The 18714-nt window shown below is 31.5% G+C and overlaps 1 protein-coding gene across 5 annotated transcripts in view; it reads left to right on the plus strand.

The window, feature by feature from the left end:
• The first annotated feature begins 254 nt into the window (after nt 1-254).
• Nucleotides 255-18714, plus strand: part of LOC115891203 (tropomodulin-like) — a 329344-nt gene continuing 310884 nt past the window's right edge. For all 5 annotated transcript variants that reach the window (XR_004051777.1, XM_030911637.1, XM_030911650.1 and 2 more), the window contains exon 1: nt 255-459. Coding sequence is in view for 4 of the 5 variants with exons in the window: in XM_030911637.1 (XP_030767497.1) it covers nt 355-459 (105 nt within the window). In the remaining variant the exon portion in view is untranslated. The remainder of the gene's footprint in view (nt 460-18714) is intronic.

Raw genomic sequence — 18714 nt, forward strand, 5'->3', positions numbered from 1 at the left:
CGACGACATTCACCATAAAATTTTACGTATAAAATGACAGTGATCTTCATTTCCAGGCTAACTTTGACCCGGCTGTTTTCCGATGCTGTAGATCTTCTTGCAGCCCTAAAGAGAAGAAAGAAACGGTAAAAGTAATTATACGCCGATCCATAGACACAGGGAGAAAACCGTAAAATTTGTGAACTATTAAAAAGCATACAACAAACTTCCGCTCGTCTCGACGGACGGCAAAAGAAAATTAAATTTAGAAACGCGCTCGCCAGTCTTTGGCAAGAGACCGTCCCGTTCAGATCGAAATAACTAGTGACGCAGTAGGTGTCCATATAAACGCGTGTGGCCCTCCATAGCGGAAAAATGTCCGACAATGGCGAGGAAAGCCTGGTGGAGACTGTCGAGGAGAGCTATGAGACGGAGGTCAAACGCAAGGTCGTCACCAAGACCAAGATGAAAATCCAAGAAGTAAGTGCGGATTGTCGTTTTTTTATGTAACACACTATTACAACGCCGTCACACGCACACAGTGCTCTACCCCGGACCCACTTGTCACATGAACACGTGCCGAATAATACAATTATTCGACGCGACATGCCCAAAGCGATGCGCGTCACCTAGGTTTCATACTACACGACCTGAACGGAGCTGGTGTCACAAAAATGTCACATTTTCTTTCGTCAAAACATAAAGGACCAAACAACGAAAACAGAAATACTATTCCTTTATGCAAAAGATAAACGAATAAACAGAGAAACAGAATCGGCTGCTCATGACGTTGGGATTTTACAAAATAAAGTTAAAAATAGGTGTTGCCAAAAGCTGAATGCTCGCCGAAAATTGTTAACCGTTCCCATGTCAATAATTTATCAAAACAGAAGAAAAATATGGCGCAACACAAATATTTTGAATAAAATAAATAAAAATGTGAATTTTCTCATGCCAAATATTGTTCAGTGTCATTTTCTCAACACTAAATAAAATATTTTTCGAAATATAATCGGTTGTGCGGTGTTATCACTATTCCTAAATAAAAAAAAACTACTGAGAATCATCTGTAGGTGCATATTAATAGCACTACATTAACATTTGATTATTTTTTTAAGTTTGAAATAGTATAAATTTGTTTCTTTGATTTAATTACGATTTTAATTAGAGAATATTTTTCAACCATTTTATAGAAATTAATAACGTCATTATGCATTTAATTAATAAGTTAAACAGACAATGCAATTTTATTCGATTATATTTTAATATGACGTTAAACATTTTATTAAAATTAATTAATTGCCAAATTAAATTTATTGATTTGACAATTGTAATTTCAGGAGTTTAATGAAGTATTCTTATCAATCGCTTATTAGTATTGTGTATGTTTTGTAGACAAAAGCATTTGTTGACTTTTCAATACAAAACACTAATGAAACTGTATTTATTTTTGTTTACAATTATACTTACTTCAAAAATCAGAAATTATTTTGTACACTAGAAAATATTTTTTTTTATTTTCTCTTTTAATATGTAATATTTTGTTTCGAAAAAATAATAATGTATTATTATATTCTAATAATACAACAATAATCTTCTTAATTCAAGATATTATATGTTTTGTTTTTGTTCTTATACTTTAATTTATTCTACGTTAAGTTTAATATTAACATTACGTTTACAATTTTCTTATGATCTAATTTGAAACAGTTGGAAATACATATATTTCAAAATGTTCAATTGGGCATATTTATAATTATTGCAAATGAACAATTAATTAATGGACAATGGAATTAGACATAAAATTTCTATATAGATATAAAAATAGATTCTATCAAATTTTACATTTTCACAAGATAATATTTTTAATTTTCTTCTTATTTGAAAAGCTATTAGACTTGGACATAGCTTTGCATTACACATTTTATCATGTTTCTCTTCATAATTATCTTCAATTATTTCAAAAATGTATTTTGGGTACTCTTAATTGAATATTTTTCAAAATTTAATGAATTTTGAGTATTTTTTTGGCACGAACTTTGGTATTTGAATGAGATATTTACTGAATCATTTTAACTTTTACTTAATGGAGAACGGTTAGTTCAAAAAAATTAGTTAAATATTAATAACAAATAATTTTTTTATTGGATTTCATCATAACATTTTTGTTAATTATGACAACTTACTATAATACACTATATACAACTACTATAATAAAACTAACTTAAAATCAGAATATTAAGCAAGTGATTAAACAGATACCTAGTTATTATTAAATATAAAATCATTCTTGTGTGTACTTTATTTTAAACGGAGAAACCGTAATAACTTTACTATATGAATAACAGTTAAATACAAATATTACTATACCAGTAGCGTCCCAAATATCATTACAATTACAACGAACTTATGAGCCGAAAAATAGAATTCGTAGGATGTAAAAAAAGATCAACACAATTATCCATTTGAAATAACTCTTTAATGAATACATCGTTTATAAATACTCACTAAAGGTTGTTATCATGTAAAAATATCTGGTAAATTATGTTAATAATGTTTATGAATTTATTTCTATATGACAAAGTATAACATTGGAATATATCTATGTTTAAGGTAAGTTTTTAATTTGGTTGTTGTAATTATTAACTAACACTGTTTTATTATTTTTAATATAAGGAAAGAAATATGTTCGACTTGAAAAAGACATTTGGGTTGTCGACACGTTGTCATATAGAAATACATTGATAAACATTATTAACGTAATTTAAATCCCACACAAAAAAATAATGACCTAAAGCTAAGAAAAACCTCCCATATATACAGGTCGAAGAAAACTGAGACTAATAAAAAATTAATATCTGGTAATATGCATTTATTGTTTAACTAGGTAATTTTAAGGAATACTATACATATTTTAAGGAATACATAAGCAATGATAAATATTTTTTATATGATAATATAAAACATACCTACCTTTGATAGCATAAAGAATTTTATGAATAAGTTAGTTTTGGTGTTTACTGATCATTGTGTGTTAATTTCTGGAAAAACAACTGTTGTTTATATTTAGAAGTAGATGTCAGGTATAGTCTGTCCAGCATAATATTATATTATGACAGTAGCAGTTGCTTGTTATTTACTTAGATATGCGATGTTTTTTGTAGTGTATAGCGTTACGGTATCGTGGGATATAGACAAGGGTATTTTTAATCATATCTCAATTTTTTCAAACGGAACGAGGGCATATTAGCATATTTAGAAAAAGCATATTTTTACGAATAATTTGGTACCACACACTTAGTATTTCGAGTCAAGTTGTCGTTATGAACCGCATGTTACAATTTCAATAAATCGTATGCGAAAATGTCAACAGTTGACATATGATATGTCATTCTATTAAGTGTCATTTTCTATCGAATAAAGTAAAAAAAAATATTGTGGGTGCCATTTAAAAATCAAAAATTGTAGTTATTTAAGTTGGAAAAAATTGCTTATTGATCTATATTAGATCAGATTGTAATTAAAAGGGAAATTAAAACAACTTTCGTTGCACGTCATCAATGACACCATGCGTCGTCTTATGGAGTTTGCTAATGGTCGTATTATGATGTGCAATGAAAGTTATCTTAATTTCCCTACAGTAAATTCCCTCCAGGGTAATTTCCTAATACAAAAAAAATCCGGTGAAACAGAGAGTGACCGTAAATAATTGAATATGTCAATCAATCCCAATTTATGCCATATATCTATTAACATACCAAATAACTTTTTTTTATCTGAAAAAATAAAAAAGTTATAGGGGGTGAGCCACTTTTTTCGTTTCATGATCATGATTAACTAGCACACAACATAACAATCAAAATATTCAAAGCAATCAGATCAGCATTAAAAAAAAGAGAAAAACAAAAGAGTAAAACCCAAGCAATCAAAACACGCTTACAGTGTTCAGTATACCGGGTGCGGCCAAACCAAACATACCAAATTACTTTTTTTATCTGAAAAAATTAAAAAGTTATAGGGGTGAGCCACTTTTGAGACGCACCCGGTATGCTGAACACTGTAAGCGTGTTTTGATTGCTTGGGCTTCATTCACTCTTTTGTTTTTCTCTTTTTTTAATGTTCAATTGATTGCTTTGAATATTTTGATTTGTTATGTATGCTTGTTAATCATGACCATGAAATGAAAAAACGTACCGGTAAGTAAACGCCTCTGGACTCAACCAATCAAAGCGTTTACGGTAACAGTATATGGAATACGGTAACTTAAAGCTATGGATTTTTTACATTTTTTGGATTTCGTCTGTCGGAATCAAAATAGTTCCTTGTTGGACAGTTTATTTATATTCGTCTTTGATAGTAAACCTATTTTATTTACAACCATATAAGTAATGTTGACATTTCCGACTTTTTGAAGGTTGGAAAATGTCCGTTTTCCTATCCTAACCTAACCTAACCTAAACTAACTTTTACTTCCCACCCAAGGGTGGAAAGTTTACTTCCAACCCGTGGACGGGAAGTCAATACAGATTTTTAAATTAGGACGAAAACATTTTTTAAAGATTTTATTTTGATAAAATGCTGCCTTAATTGAAACTTTTTTTATAGAAAACTCTTTTAAGCAAACTACAATCGGTGCTACAATGTCCTATTAGGTACATGTTGTATTAAAAGTATTAAAATAAAAACTTTAAAACAACAAATAACTATTGATTCAAATTAATTGTTACATTCGAATTATTATATGCTTTCACACTTATGGATATACCACCTTGTTGGTGTGTTTTGGTAGTTGATATTGCAATTTCTTCATTTTTTCCTGTCGCATATTGATTGTCATTTAAATTGTCCAGGATACTGTTAGGACTGAAGGTACTCCGAGACGTAGATGGCATGGACAGCATTTCAGCTGTTTCAAATTGAGTGTCTAAAGACGAATCCACGTACCCTTCGGCCACTGCGCTAGACTTCCACCCACCTAAACATTTAAGTTGTAGAACATCTCCTCCACTGTTGGTAAGCAATGTCGCAGCCGTTCGTCTAAATGAATGTCCGGTAAATCCGAGGGTAAATCTCTCTGGTTGTGGTAGTTTTAAAAAGGTCAATTTTCTTCGGGAACTGGGAAATTGAGTTGTGACTAAACGGTTGGTTTTTGTTGCTTTTCCAAAGCGGCACTGAATAAAAAATTTGTCGTTTTTAATATTGTCCCGTAACTGAACATAATTTTTAAGAACTTTGACCCAACTGGTATCAGTTATTAAAAAAGATATACTGATGTAGGTCTTTGTCTGCGGAATTTCAATTGACACTTTTTCTTTTATTACGTTCACGTCTTTTATTTCCATTTTCAACAATTCATCGCTTCTGCAAGCCCCAGATACACCGATTACCAGCGCAGCCTAAAACAACAGGAAACAGGAGTGTTATTAGATACGATTCTAAAATGGGCATACCAAAAAGAGTCAAAAGGTTAAATTTATATTTTTACCTTGATAGTAAGAAAGTCCTGCGGAGCTTTTTGAAGAAAATCGTCTATATTTGTCCTTGAGAAGGTGTAAGACTTCGTTGGTCGGTACCCCTTATTCTGCCTTTTTAAAAATGGAAGTAACTTTCCAAAATTTGAAATTTTAACGCGTTCCCTCAGCGATAACATGGTTTTGATCATGCTGTACATTGACCAAAGAGTAGAAGGTTTTTTATTCTGGCTCATATCACCCAAAAAATGCTAGCAAGACAGTTTCCGAGCCTATTTTTGTAATTTTTTTTTCCATGCACCACTTTTGATATGCTTTGTAACACTTCTCGTAGCGGTTACGGCTTTTTTCCGGAATCAAACATTCTTCAGCTTTTTCGGCTTGTTTTTTAACTTCCGGTTGTTTATAATTCATATCTTCGTCACTATCGCTCGACATTGTCCTTAATATTCTCAGTGATTTCCACTCTTAAAAAAATGTAATTTTCGAATTTGACAACTCGTGACATTTTGACTTATTTATGTATCCTCCTGCTATCTATAATATAACAACCATTAAATGTTTCAAAAACCTACTATGCATTTTTTTCTTAAAACTTTTGTAAATGAAAAAACATATTTTGCAGAATATTGATGATTGTAAATAAAATAGTATACAAACCTCGGTGTAAAGATTTATTTCTGTAATGAAACACTTTCTATATTGGTGTGTAATATACTATATTCTTCTCTAAATAACATTTTACATTCACTCATTCGCCATAAAAATTGTTTTTATTATTAGATGGAGAAAAACTTGTAATATGCAAAATAATTTCTGCTACTATAAGTAGTTTAAGCGTTTTATTCGCGACAATATCTGATATATCAATATTATTAGTAGTAATTAATGAAATTAAGCCGTTTTCCAAGTTTATTTCAAACCGGGGTAATATAAATGCACCGGAAATTGATAACACAGGTTTTAATGTAGTATTGATAATAAAATTTAAATTATACTTTATATTTCATAGCTTTCTAAGAATAAATTACAAAAATGCGTTTCAGTTAGCCCAAGCTTGAAAGCTCGTAACTAAATCCATTGTTGAGGGACATGTAGCATCAGTTGTAATAAATAAATATATAAATTATTTACGTACCATGATAGTGCCAAGAGGATGACAAAAAATAACGACCACGGATATATACGTACTATTTTACTCAACGTTATTTCAGTATTTTTGAATAATTTTAATTTAAAATTTTTAATGCATATCGTAATATGGGGGAGGGGTGCTTTGAGTTGTCAAAGTATTGCCATGGACTTAAAAATATTAGAGGACATTCTACTTCATAATGCTCGGAAATATTGATTATATTTTAATGGACACTCCTCCTCCTAGGTGCCTTCTCTGTTGAGGTTGGCGATTAATATGGCATATGACTCTCTGTCCAGAGCTTGGTGAATAAGGGTGTTTCCGTCGGTGTGGGTCCAATCTCTTATGTTACGTAGCCATGATTTCTTTTTCCTCCCTATGCGTATGCTACGTTTTCCATCGATTTTTCCTTCTATTATGAGCTGTATTTCTTCATATTCTGAGTGCCGCATTATGTGTCCAAGGTAGGAAGTCTTTTTGATTGCACACTAGAATTAATGGACACTAGAATTGTAAAATGTTTAGGAGGTTAATCACCGCCGAGGAGGTTAATCACCGCCACCTTACAGATCAATTTTGTTTTCCCCTTTCTTGAGTTATAACGAGTTATAACACCCTATATATTTTTAATTCAACAAAAAGAACTTAAAATCACCTTTCCAAAAATATAACATGCATGATATTTTGTCCCTTTTGAGTCTCTTTCGAACTACAGGATTTTTCAAAGTTCGCCACTTTCAACTAGTAGGCTTTTGATCCCTTACTGATGCTCTGCCTCTAATGGAATTAAGAAATTAATTTTCTCAACAAGACGAGGCACCACCTCACAACAGCAATTTTTTGCAGCCAATGTAGAGAATAATAGATGGATAGCTAACTAACCAAGGTTCCAACCGTTGGCCGTCGAGTCCTCTGGACTTAACGCCTATGGATTTTTATGTTTGAGGAATATTAAAGGATCTTATTTTTAAATTGACCGTATATTCGAGACAAGAACTTAGCGATTATGCGAGGGTATCTTTCACCCCCACTGAGTTAATAAATTTCACGAGAAATGTTCAGAAACGGCCCCGTCTGTGCATAGGAGAAGGCGGTCTAGACCATAACACCTCTTGTAGCAAAATCTCTTGTCTCGGTTTGCTATTTATTATTATTGTTATTAGATATAGTTAGTACATTGTTGTTGTTAAACATAGTTTAAATTGTTATAAATGTCTGCAACGTTTATTGTAAATATTATTTTCGTTTTAATTGCTGCTGACAGCAACCGAGAGTGTGAATATTTTGTTTTTCTGCACTACGACCGGCGCCGTCCAAAGCCTACTTAGTCAAAATTTTAAACAAAATTTATATTTCGAAATGGAATCGAGTATAACATCAAGTATGCTATATTTTCGATAATTTTCAGTTATTTTCAATGAATTAAAATATACAGGGTGTTCTATATAAAAAATCATTTTTGCTGTTTATAGCTGTTAATTATTACCTTTAAAAAATATATATTTCAACCAATGAATTCAACGTAAAAAAGTGCTTTGGAAATATTTTCATAGAAACACAAAATTTTCCATAGTTAAAAAGTTACGGCGGATTTTTAAAAATGCGAATTTTCGAAAAACACCCTATAACTCTCAAACTGTAATAGATATAGACGTGCGGGTTGTATCATTAGGTTTTGATGAAAATTGAGCTCCATACACTGACATTAGTATTTGTCTATCTCCTTCAAAAAAGGGAGTTTGCCTTTAAGAGTGGTCAATTTGGCCCACCCTGTACAGGATGGGCCAAATTGGACGGTTTTAAAGGGAAACACCCTTTTCTCTAAGAAATAGAAGAAAACTAATACCGGTGTCTAGAGCTCAATTTTCATCAAAAACATGATGGTGAAAACCGTACATCGATATCTGTTACCGTTTCGGAGCTACGGGGAGTTTTTCAAAAATGTGCATTTTTAACAAATCGCTGTAACTTTTTTGCTCTGGAAAATTTTGTATTTTATAAAAACATTTCCAAAGCACTTTTTTTACGTAGAATTTATTGGTTTAAGTATATTTTTTTTATATTTTTTTTATAATAATTTAAGAGTTATCAACAGAAAAAATTACTTTTTATATGGGACACCCTGTATATTTTTAATTCATTAAAAAGAGTTTAAAATTACCTTTCCAAAAATATAGCTCACTTGATATTTTGCTCGATTCCTTTTCGAGATATAGAGTTTATAAAAATTCGCCCACTGTAAATAAGTAGGCTTTGAACTGCGCCAGCTCTAATGCAAAAAAAATCTAACTGTGAGTAGCAGTTAAAAGGAAAATATATAATATTTGTAATGAGAGATGCAAAATTTTATAACAATTTAAACTATATATGCCAGCATCAACATCAACACATTTAAACTATATCTAATAACAATAAAAATAAATAGCAAACCAAGACATGAGATTTTGCTACAGGTGTTCGACATATCGACCGTCTTCTGTTATGGATAGACGTGACTATTTTTGAACATTTCTCGTGGAATTCATTAAATCAGTGGGGGTGAAAGATACCCTCGCATAACCGCTAAGTACTTCTAATTCTTGTCTAGATTATACGGACAATTTAAAAATAAAAATCTTTATTCTCCCGTAAAGATAAAAATCCATAGGCACTAAGTCCAGCTGCCTCGGTGGCCAACGGCTGGGATCTTGGTTAGCTATTCAATTATTCTCGAAACTGGCATCAAAAATTTGCTGATAACTTCAGTGTTCTGAGGCGGTCTCTCGTCTAGATGGAAAAATATGTTTTCGAGTTCCATTAGGCGCAGATCATCAATTAGGGGTTCAAAGCCTACTAGTTAAAAGCGGGGAACTTTTAAAAATTCCGTATTTTGAAGTGGCTATAATAAAACATCAAGTGTGCTATATTTTTGGAAAGGCAATTTTAAGTTCTTTTCAGTTAATTAAAAATATATTGTGAGTCCCAAATAAAAAATCAGTTTTTCTGTTTGATAAACTCTTAAATTATTAATTTTGAAAAAATTATACTTAAAGCATTAAATTCTATGTAAAAAGGTGCTTTGGAAATGTTTTCATAATAATACAAAATTTTCCATAGCAAAAAAGTTACAGCGATTTGCTAAAAATGCACATTTTTAACAAACACCCCGTAACTCCGAATCGGTAACATATATCGATGTGCGGTTTTCACCATCATGTTTTTGATAAAAATTGAGCTCCAGACACCGATATTAGTTTTTGTCTATGTCCTATAGAAAAAGGTGTTTCCCTTTAAAAGCGTCCAGTTTGACCCACCCTGTAGGAATCGCAATGTGTGTGTAATATATGTTCTAATGACCCGCCTTGTTGGAATCGCAATGAATTCATCTATTTAGATGTATAAAAATATGATAAAGCGCCTATAAGAACAAAAACTTAAATTGTAATATAAAATGTAAAATGTAAAATTTTTCTATTAATTATACAATTTTTTTTTATCAATACTAATCATACTTTATATTTTCCAAAAGCTATCGTAGGTATTTAATAATTTTTCGTAACTTTTCAGAAGACTAGATGATAAACTTTACTCGTTTATTCATTGACTCTGTTTCAGAAAAGTGAACAATTTCTTAAATTTACTGTTCATAAAAGTATTCTTTATTCTTTAACCCTTTATATTATTTAATGCACGAATAATGGAAGTCGGAAGAGGCGTTAACGTTGAAGGCCTTTAAATAAGTATGTGACAATCGAAATATTAATAAACGCCTTATGCGATTAGGAGAACGTAATTACTATAAGTAACTGTTTTCTGTTTAAACACTTGGCGATTTTTCCAAGCGGTTAAGATACATAGTACATTTCTCGTTAGTTAACATCTGTGTATATCCGGGTGATACAGTTAGATTGTTCTAAGGAGAAAAAAGTAACGTGTGTTCTACTTAACAGCATTTATGGCATTGAACATTTTTAATTATCCTAGCAGTGTGACTTTTAAGAAAGGAATTATCGATTAATGCCATTTTCTTTTTCCTTATAAAATTTTCTGGTACTCTGGGGTATAGTTACTTTTCAACAAATCGGCAAGTTTCTTCTGCGCAAATATAGTTTCTATAAGATTTCTACAAAATTAATTTAGGCATTACATTGCTGGACTGGTTTGATTAATGATTTAATTGCTCTCATTTATGATTCATAGATTCGCGAACGTAGTTTCAGATTTATACACTCAAAAAAACATATAAAAATAAAAAACTACAACAATGAACTTAGATTTTTATAAACACACTAGTTGAAGCCTGGCGCATCCGCCACGACATCAGAAAAAAAACTTTTTATTTTATTTTTTTTTAATTAAATGAAAAACAAAAAATTCGGCGACGACAGTTTTTAGAAGAGCCAATTAGCTATCTTTAAGTAAAAAAAAAACAACTTTCTAGAGCAAGTCGTTACTTCAGTAGAGACGACACAGATAAACATTAGTATTTTATATAGGTATGTAGATTATAGATATGACACCAATTTTGGTATTAGCTAAGTAACTATTCTTCCCCAATTCAGTTTACAATGGTGCCTAGTAAGAGCAAATTGTGTTAAAAAATATAGTTAGTAGGGCTTCAATTTTTTGTAATAATGAATGTCATTTAAATTTTTCAACGTTATAATCTGAATATTCTCCGACAGAAATTGTGAGAATTACCACCACACTTGTTCGCTATTTTCGTATAAAATTAAGCATATTTTACTACCGTATGATTGAATAAAAACGGCGTCTGCGATGGCTATGAAATGAAGATCGCTGTCATTTTATATGTAAATTTATATGGGAAATGTCATCGATTGCCATTTCATAGCCATCGCTGACGCTGTTTTTATTCGATCATACTACATATGTACATACATATTGCCATTACTCGCTGACGAGTATTCCACACGCATTAGAAGATGGTCACGCAAGGCGTTTTCTTTGATGAGCTTTTCTATGACTGAAAAGACCTATACGTGAAGTTATATGCCTACCGCACTCCGGAGATTCAAAAATTTCATTGCTTTGTTGCCTCTTCACTTTTTGGTTGCCGCTGTTAACTGAGTTTACAATTCTTCTCCATTGAGTTTTATTGTGAACTGCTTCTTCCCACTCACTCTGCATGTTAATCCCCTTTAAGTTTTCGTTGAAAATGTCCTTGTACCTTTTGAGTTGTCCACCCGGCCTCCTCTTACCGTCTACAAGCTCACCGTAAAGCAGAGAATTTGGTAAGCGGTTTTCTTGCATTCTGCATACGTGACCAGCCCATCTTAAGCGGGATTTTGTAACAATGACTTGAATACTCTCGCAGTTAGCTTTTTCAAGGACCGATACGTTTAACACATGACGGAACCACCAGATTCTTAAGAGTTGTCTAAGGTGTCTCTGTTGCAACTTGTTTAATGCTTTCATGTGTCGGCGGTACGGCACCCAGGTTTCGCTTTATAACATGGTGGGGATTATAATTGCTCGGTACACTGCAAGTTTCGTTTTTGTACTCAAGTCATGATTGTAGAAAACCCTGTCTTTTAATTTCCAGAATGCTTTTCAGGCGCTGCTAATCCTGTGTTGAATTTCAGAGTCGATATTGACCTTTTCCGAAATCAAACTGCCAAATCATATCAAATTAAGCTGCTTTATTCGATCATACGGTATTTTGGAGATCTAAAAATTGATAGAAATAAAAGCTACAACGTGATACCTAGTACCATTTTAGACGCAGAATGCAGCAGTGTTTTCTACAATTTGTAGGGTTTATTACAGCTTTTTCTATTCTTAGAGTCTAGTCCTTCCTATGTAACTTTTGTCAAAAAGAGCACTGCCGTATAAGTGACGGACAAAGACTTCAAGAACCATATCCTGTGGAATACAGTTTTATTTGTTAATGGATCCCTGTAAATATAACTTCATTTTACCCAGGATTATAATTCTTGGTTTAAAGACAACAGCAAACTGATTTTTTGAAATAAGACCGTATGATCGAAAAAAAAAATGGCGTCCAGTTGGCTTGGAAATGACGATCGATGACATTTCCCATATAATTTTACATATAAAATGACAGCGATCTTCATTTCATAGCCATCGCTGACGCCGTTTTTATTCGATCATACGGTATTACTTGAAACTTTAACACTAATTCAAAAACTCTATTCAAAAAAGGAAATTGATTTTCATTTTCCATTCTCTTGGTATTTTGATATTAGCCCAAGGCGTCGTATTTTAAATCAGCTTTGTCTCTGTAGATTCTAACCAAGTAGATTTTTACAAAAATATTGTTTTTGGTATCTACTATGATTTTTCCAGTAAACTGTTTTATTGGGAATATTCCTAGAATTTTACAGAATAAAAAGTTTGCTTTTAGATTTATGGGGATAATTTTTGTCTTGTTATTCAAATTCTTAGTGGTAATGTCTTAAAACATAATACTTATAGCTACATATACAGTATGTCCCCGGATTGTCTTTACAAGAATAAAAAAAACTTTTTCATTGTTGACATTTTGTGAAAATTGCATTCTACAGGGTGTCCCAGAAATAAGTGCAAGTATTTTAAGGGGTGGTAGATCTCGATAAAAGAAACATATTTTCTCTTTATCGTTTTTCAAATAAGTCCAAAATAAGGGAGAAATTTCCAAAAAAAAGAAATTTTTTTGCTAAAATTTTGAGAACCACTGGATCTTTTCTGGATTTTCCTTCTTGTAAATTTAATCTAATACCTATGTTGCCATATTATCAAGAAATTATGTTTTTTAACTAAAAAACATTCCAAAAAATTTAAAATTTTCAAATATTTTTTTCTCGAAAAAAAAACCTCATAGGCGTGTTTCTGGGGTTGAACTGTACTACCAGTTAAAATACTTGCACTTATTTCTGGAACACCTTGTATATAAAAATTTTTACTTGTTTTAAAACGGTTAATCTCGTTTATGCTTTTCCAAATTTCCATACTGTTTGAGAGAAAATTGAAGAAAACATGAAAATATGGTTGAATTTTCCTAAGGTTGAAGTCCTAAAATTTCTATGGTAATATAAATTCGACTTCATTCTTTGATAGATGAGTATTAGTAATTTTGATTAACGTCATATTTTTTGCTGTTGTTAAGCTTCATTAAGAAGAAGTAGAAGTTTGTTCCTCTAATATCAATGTCAGCATTCAGAACGTCAAAATTAGTGGTTACAGATTTTTTCAGTCTTTACAGACAGATATTTTCAATTAGTAGAAAAAGAAACTTTTCCACTAATTATGCTTCAAAATTTGCGAGAAATGCCATTTTGGCCTTTGATTATCTTTCGTCAAGAGAAATTGTGGTTAGAAATCAAAGGTTGACTGTTTTATAAGCTAAATATTAGATTTTCTCTGTCCATACAACTGACTACGAAAGCTACAACCCAAGCTGTTGCTAGGATATTCTATTAATTTTAATTGTTTTTAATTTTAATTCTTAATGTTTTTTAAACATTGCCAATGATCGTAAGCCGAAAATTATAAAGTGTAATTGAAACAACTATATATAATTCCACTAACTGCCATTAGCCTAACTAGCAATTCACTCTGGGGGGGGGGTCGGGGTTGAACCCAGGGGGAACTAGGGATTTTGTTTAAAAATGGAAGAATAATTTAAAAAAACACATTTTGTGAATAAAAGGTTTATATGAATTTCTCTATCAATAAATTTAATAGACTTGGTTTCAAGCCGTGTTCCCATAGATTACTTAAATACCTACAAATTTTCTTAAAAAAAATAAAAATTAACACATTTTTTGAAAACAACAAAAACAAAATATTATCTAAACAAAATTAGAAAACGTCATTTTCACTACATCACAAGCAAATAAAAATTAATACGTAGCCAAGAGTCATAATTCAAGATTTCTCTGGGGGTCCTAGAAGTACCGGGGGGGGGGGGGATGTACCGGCAACCCCGGGCACCCCTGTATTTACGCCAATGCTAATTGCGAGGTTCTGAATAAAGCTTTAAAGTATCTAAAAAAAATCTAAATTCTATGAGCAACAATCTGTCAAAGAAGGAAAACGATATTAAGTACTATATTACCACAGAAACGCATTGTGATTTTTAGGACTTCAGTAAAATTCAACTATTTTGGAAATTTGGAAAAGTGTAAACGGAATTAATCATTTTAGGAGAAGAATTTTTTTTATGAAGAATGCATTTTTCTCAAAATGTCAATAATAAAAAAAAATCTTCTTGTAAAGACAATCCGGTAGAACCACTTTTACAACAAGGTGATACTTTTTGGTTTTCTAATACTTACATATACCTAAGGTCATTCTGTTACGTGTGTATATTTAGCATTCGTAATTTTAAGCATTTTTTTCTCTCCATTTTTTAATTAGTATCTATTCCGGGCCCTCGAAAAATACTACTGAATTGTACAGCGTATAATTACTTCTGGTTCTATTTTAGGCTCATTCGTCACTTATAAATACCTCTAAACATTAGTGACGTTGCTCCGACCAGTTATAAACACTGACAGAACTTTTGCAATCGATTATACATGAGCCGAACTCCACGAATTGCTCGTTTATGAAAACGTTAATTAAATTTTATGTATATAAAAGACGGATACAAATCGATCCTTTACGCTGGCTATAAAGCTGTAAGCTGACACAGGGTGTATTCACCCAGTGTCATAGAGGTTTTTTTGGAAGAACTATAGAGGGTGTCCCAGAAATAAGTGCAAGTATTTTAACTGGTAGTATAATTCAACCCCCAAAAACACGCCTATGAGGTTTTTTTTGCGAAAAAAAAAAATTGAAAATTCGAAATTTTTTGAAACATTTTTTGGATTTTTTTAGCAACTAATATGGCAACATAAGTATTAAATTAAATTTACAAGAAAGAAAATCCAGAAAAAATCCAGTGGTTCTCAAAATTTAAACAAAAAATATTTTTTTTTTGGAAATTTTCAAGAGAAAACATGTTTCTTTTATCGATATCTATCACCCCTTAAAATACTTGCACTTATTTCTGGGACACCCTGTATATTGCAAGTATTTTGAAAAGTAAACATTTTTTAAAGATATTTTGAGGTGTCATTAAAATCTTTCTACATTTTCTACATTTCCTGCTAACCTGAGACCTGAAATAGCTACTAGTTTTCTTATGCTAACTTGAACATTCGAAAATATTTGTACGCTTAATTTTAAAGAAAACACCATTATAAGTACCTCCGGCTAAAAAATTTGAAAATTCTTTGAATTTAGAATTTTGAGAGGGCTTTAAATAAGCAGTAAATTTAGCTTAAAAACAGTTATATTTCAAAAACCACTCGGTATAGTATATGCCATTATGATATTTACGGAATGCAAATTTAATGGCCAAATCCACTGAGCTAAAAAATATATAGGTCATATCAAAGAAACTTTTAGTCACGTGATTAAGCTTGACCGGCTCCGTTGCTCACTTTTCCATATTTTTTTTTATCAAAATATTTTAGGAAACAAACATAAATGAATTATAAATATATAAACAGTTATTAGTTACATCAACAAAACTTACATTCTTAACAGCACTTAAGGGACATAAAGGGTTATTATTACCCCTTTCCCGTTCAAAATATTCTAATAAAGTTGCGATGAGTTTTTTACGGCTATTAAGCTATCTTGTACACTTTGCACTAAAAGAGGTTCTAAAAAGAACAATGTTCGCCTGCAAAGTGTGCTGGTAAACATTTTTAAGCTTAAAGTATCACAATACTATTTATTTAAACCAAAAACTCGTAATACAACACTAAAATGTCAAAACGAATGACAATGTAAGGAAATAAATAAATAAATGTGGCAACTTGACATTTTTTACAGCAGGGCTACCACCTGAATCCCCAGTGGGAAATTTAAATTCAGTCTTCAAAACAGTTAGTCAGCCCGGCCCGGTGCCGAATATGTCCATAGTTGGCAACAATAAATTTAAAGTTCGCGAGACGGCCGTGACGACCGCGAGACGCATGCGAGACGACCGTGACGCGCGAGCTAGCGAGAAGAAAAGTGATAGCGGCAGTGTTGCCACAGCTACCCCGTTCGGGGTAGATCTACCCTTTTGTAAAACAATTTAACCCCACTATCTCGTGATAATCTATCGTGAAAAATAAAATTGTGGCAACACTGGGTAACGATCTGTGCCATCCGCGGCTAAGGAAATCACTATAATAAACTTGAAACTGTACCAACCTTCATTTCATGCATATTTTTATCGATAGGTTTGTAGCTTCTGAATAACGGTCTAGGTACAGCATATCTAGCTCATTTGCCAGCTCAGAATTAGAATTTAGAGTTTTTTTTTAGAGTTACTCGCATTTTCATTGGAGGACACTGTCATATTACCCCAGGGCAGTTATGACATTCACCATGTTGAAATTGTAAAAATTTTTAGAAAGCTGCGATAATGAATTGTTGGCAATTGAGCTGTGTAATTTCTGTATTCAGGCGTCTAAATGCAAAACCCGACAAGTCACACATTTTTGAATAAATTTAGTTCTATAAACCTTTTAATTCGTTATCCCAAGATAAACTCCCTGAATTACATTTTTATGCAAGAAATAATGCAGAATATTTGCCAGAAATAATGCACCAGATAAAACATTTTTTATCTCTTAATTTTTTTCGTTCGACGTATAGTTTTTGCTTAAACAAAATCAAGTCAGTTTATTTCAGGGTCAAATCGCTGAAAATATAATGCGGTGACTTTTGTGTGGAAATCTTTTCTGCATTGGCTGGAAGGAAATTAAGAAATAAAACAATTTTTTTTGTATCTCAAAATAAGCATTTTGTTGCATGGAAGACGTGCGTCAAATATACCATAAGAGATATTTTGAAAATAAATAGAACATTTTACCACCCTGTATCTGAAAAGTTATATGCTAAAAAATGTTTAGGACATATATTCCATACCAAGTTTTTTCTTAGAATAAGTCCAAGAATCACCTCCTTAAATATTAGCATGTCAATAAGGAACACTCTGTATATTGGTAAAGTTTTATATTGCGATGTACATTGCTTTTCCTTCATCCCGGACGCATATATTTTTTTACCAAACTTTTTACAAAAATTCTAGATTTTAACATTTTCTTGTTAAGGTAACTTTTCTTTATTAAATGTTAAAAACATATGCTTTCTAGGATTTTTCATTCCTAACAAACTAAATAATGCGTGGGTGATATTACATCATAAAACTATATTTTCATCAAATACAAAGCATAAATATAATTATTATCCACACATTTTTTTTACATGAAAATTTATTATTTTAAAGAATCAATATGCCATAAAGCTGATTAATTAGGATTGTTTGGAAAATATTGCTAGAAAGTACTTAATATTTTATTTGATTTTTTTGGGCATGAATTATTACAGGAAATTTAGTACAGTGTACAGGGTGGATCAAATTCGACGCTTTTAAATGGAAACACCCTTTTCTATAGGAGATAGACAAAAACTGATATCGGTGTCTGGAGCTCAATTTTTGATGGTGAAAACCGCATATCGTTATCTATTAACGTTTCGGAGTTACGGGGTGTTTTTCAAAAATAAGCATTTTTAACAAATCGCTGTAACTTTTTTGCTATGGAAAATTTTGTATTTTTATGAAAACATTTCCAAAGCACCTTTTTACGTAGAATTTAATGGTTTAAGTATAATTTTTTTAAAATTAATAATTTAAGAATTATCAACAGAAAATTTGATTTTTTATATGGGACACCCTATATATTCTTAATTTATTGAAAAGAATTTAAAATTTCATTTTCAAAAATATAACAGACTTGATATTTTGTCCGATTCCTCTTCGAGATATAGAATATATAAAAAAATAATATTTGCTATGAGAGATGCAGAATTTTATAACAATTTAAAATCTATTTAACCAACATCAACACATTTAAACTATATCTAAAAATAAATAGCAAACCAAGACATGAGATTTTGCTACAAGTGTTCGACATGTCGACCGTCTTCTATTATGGACAGACGGGGCAGTTTTTGAACATTTCTCGCGGAATTCATTAACTCAGTGGGGGTGAAAGATACCCTCTCATAACTGCTGAGTACTTTTAATTATGTCTAGATTATACGGAAGAATAAGGAACCTTTATTCTTCCGCAAAAACAT

This window comes from Sitophilus oryzae, unplaced genomic scaffold, assembly GCF_002938485.1.
Source record: "Sitophilus oryzae breed Bouriz unplaced genomic scaffold, Soryzae_2.0 scaffold_1179_pilon_pilon, whole genome shotgun sequence".
NCBI classification, from domain to species: Eukaryota; Metazoa; Arthropoda; class Insecta; order Coleoptera; family Curculionidae; genus Sitophilus; species Sitophilus oryzae.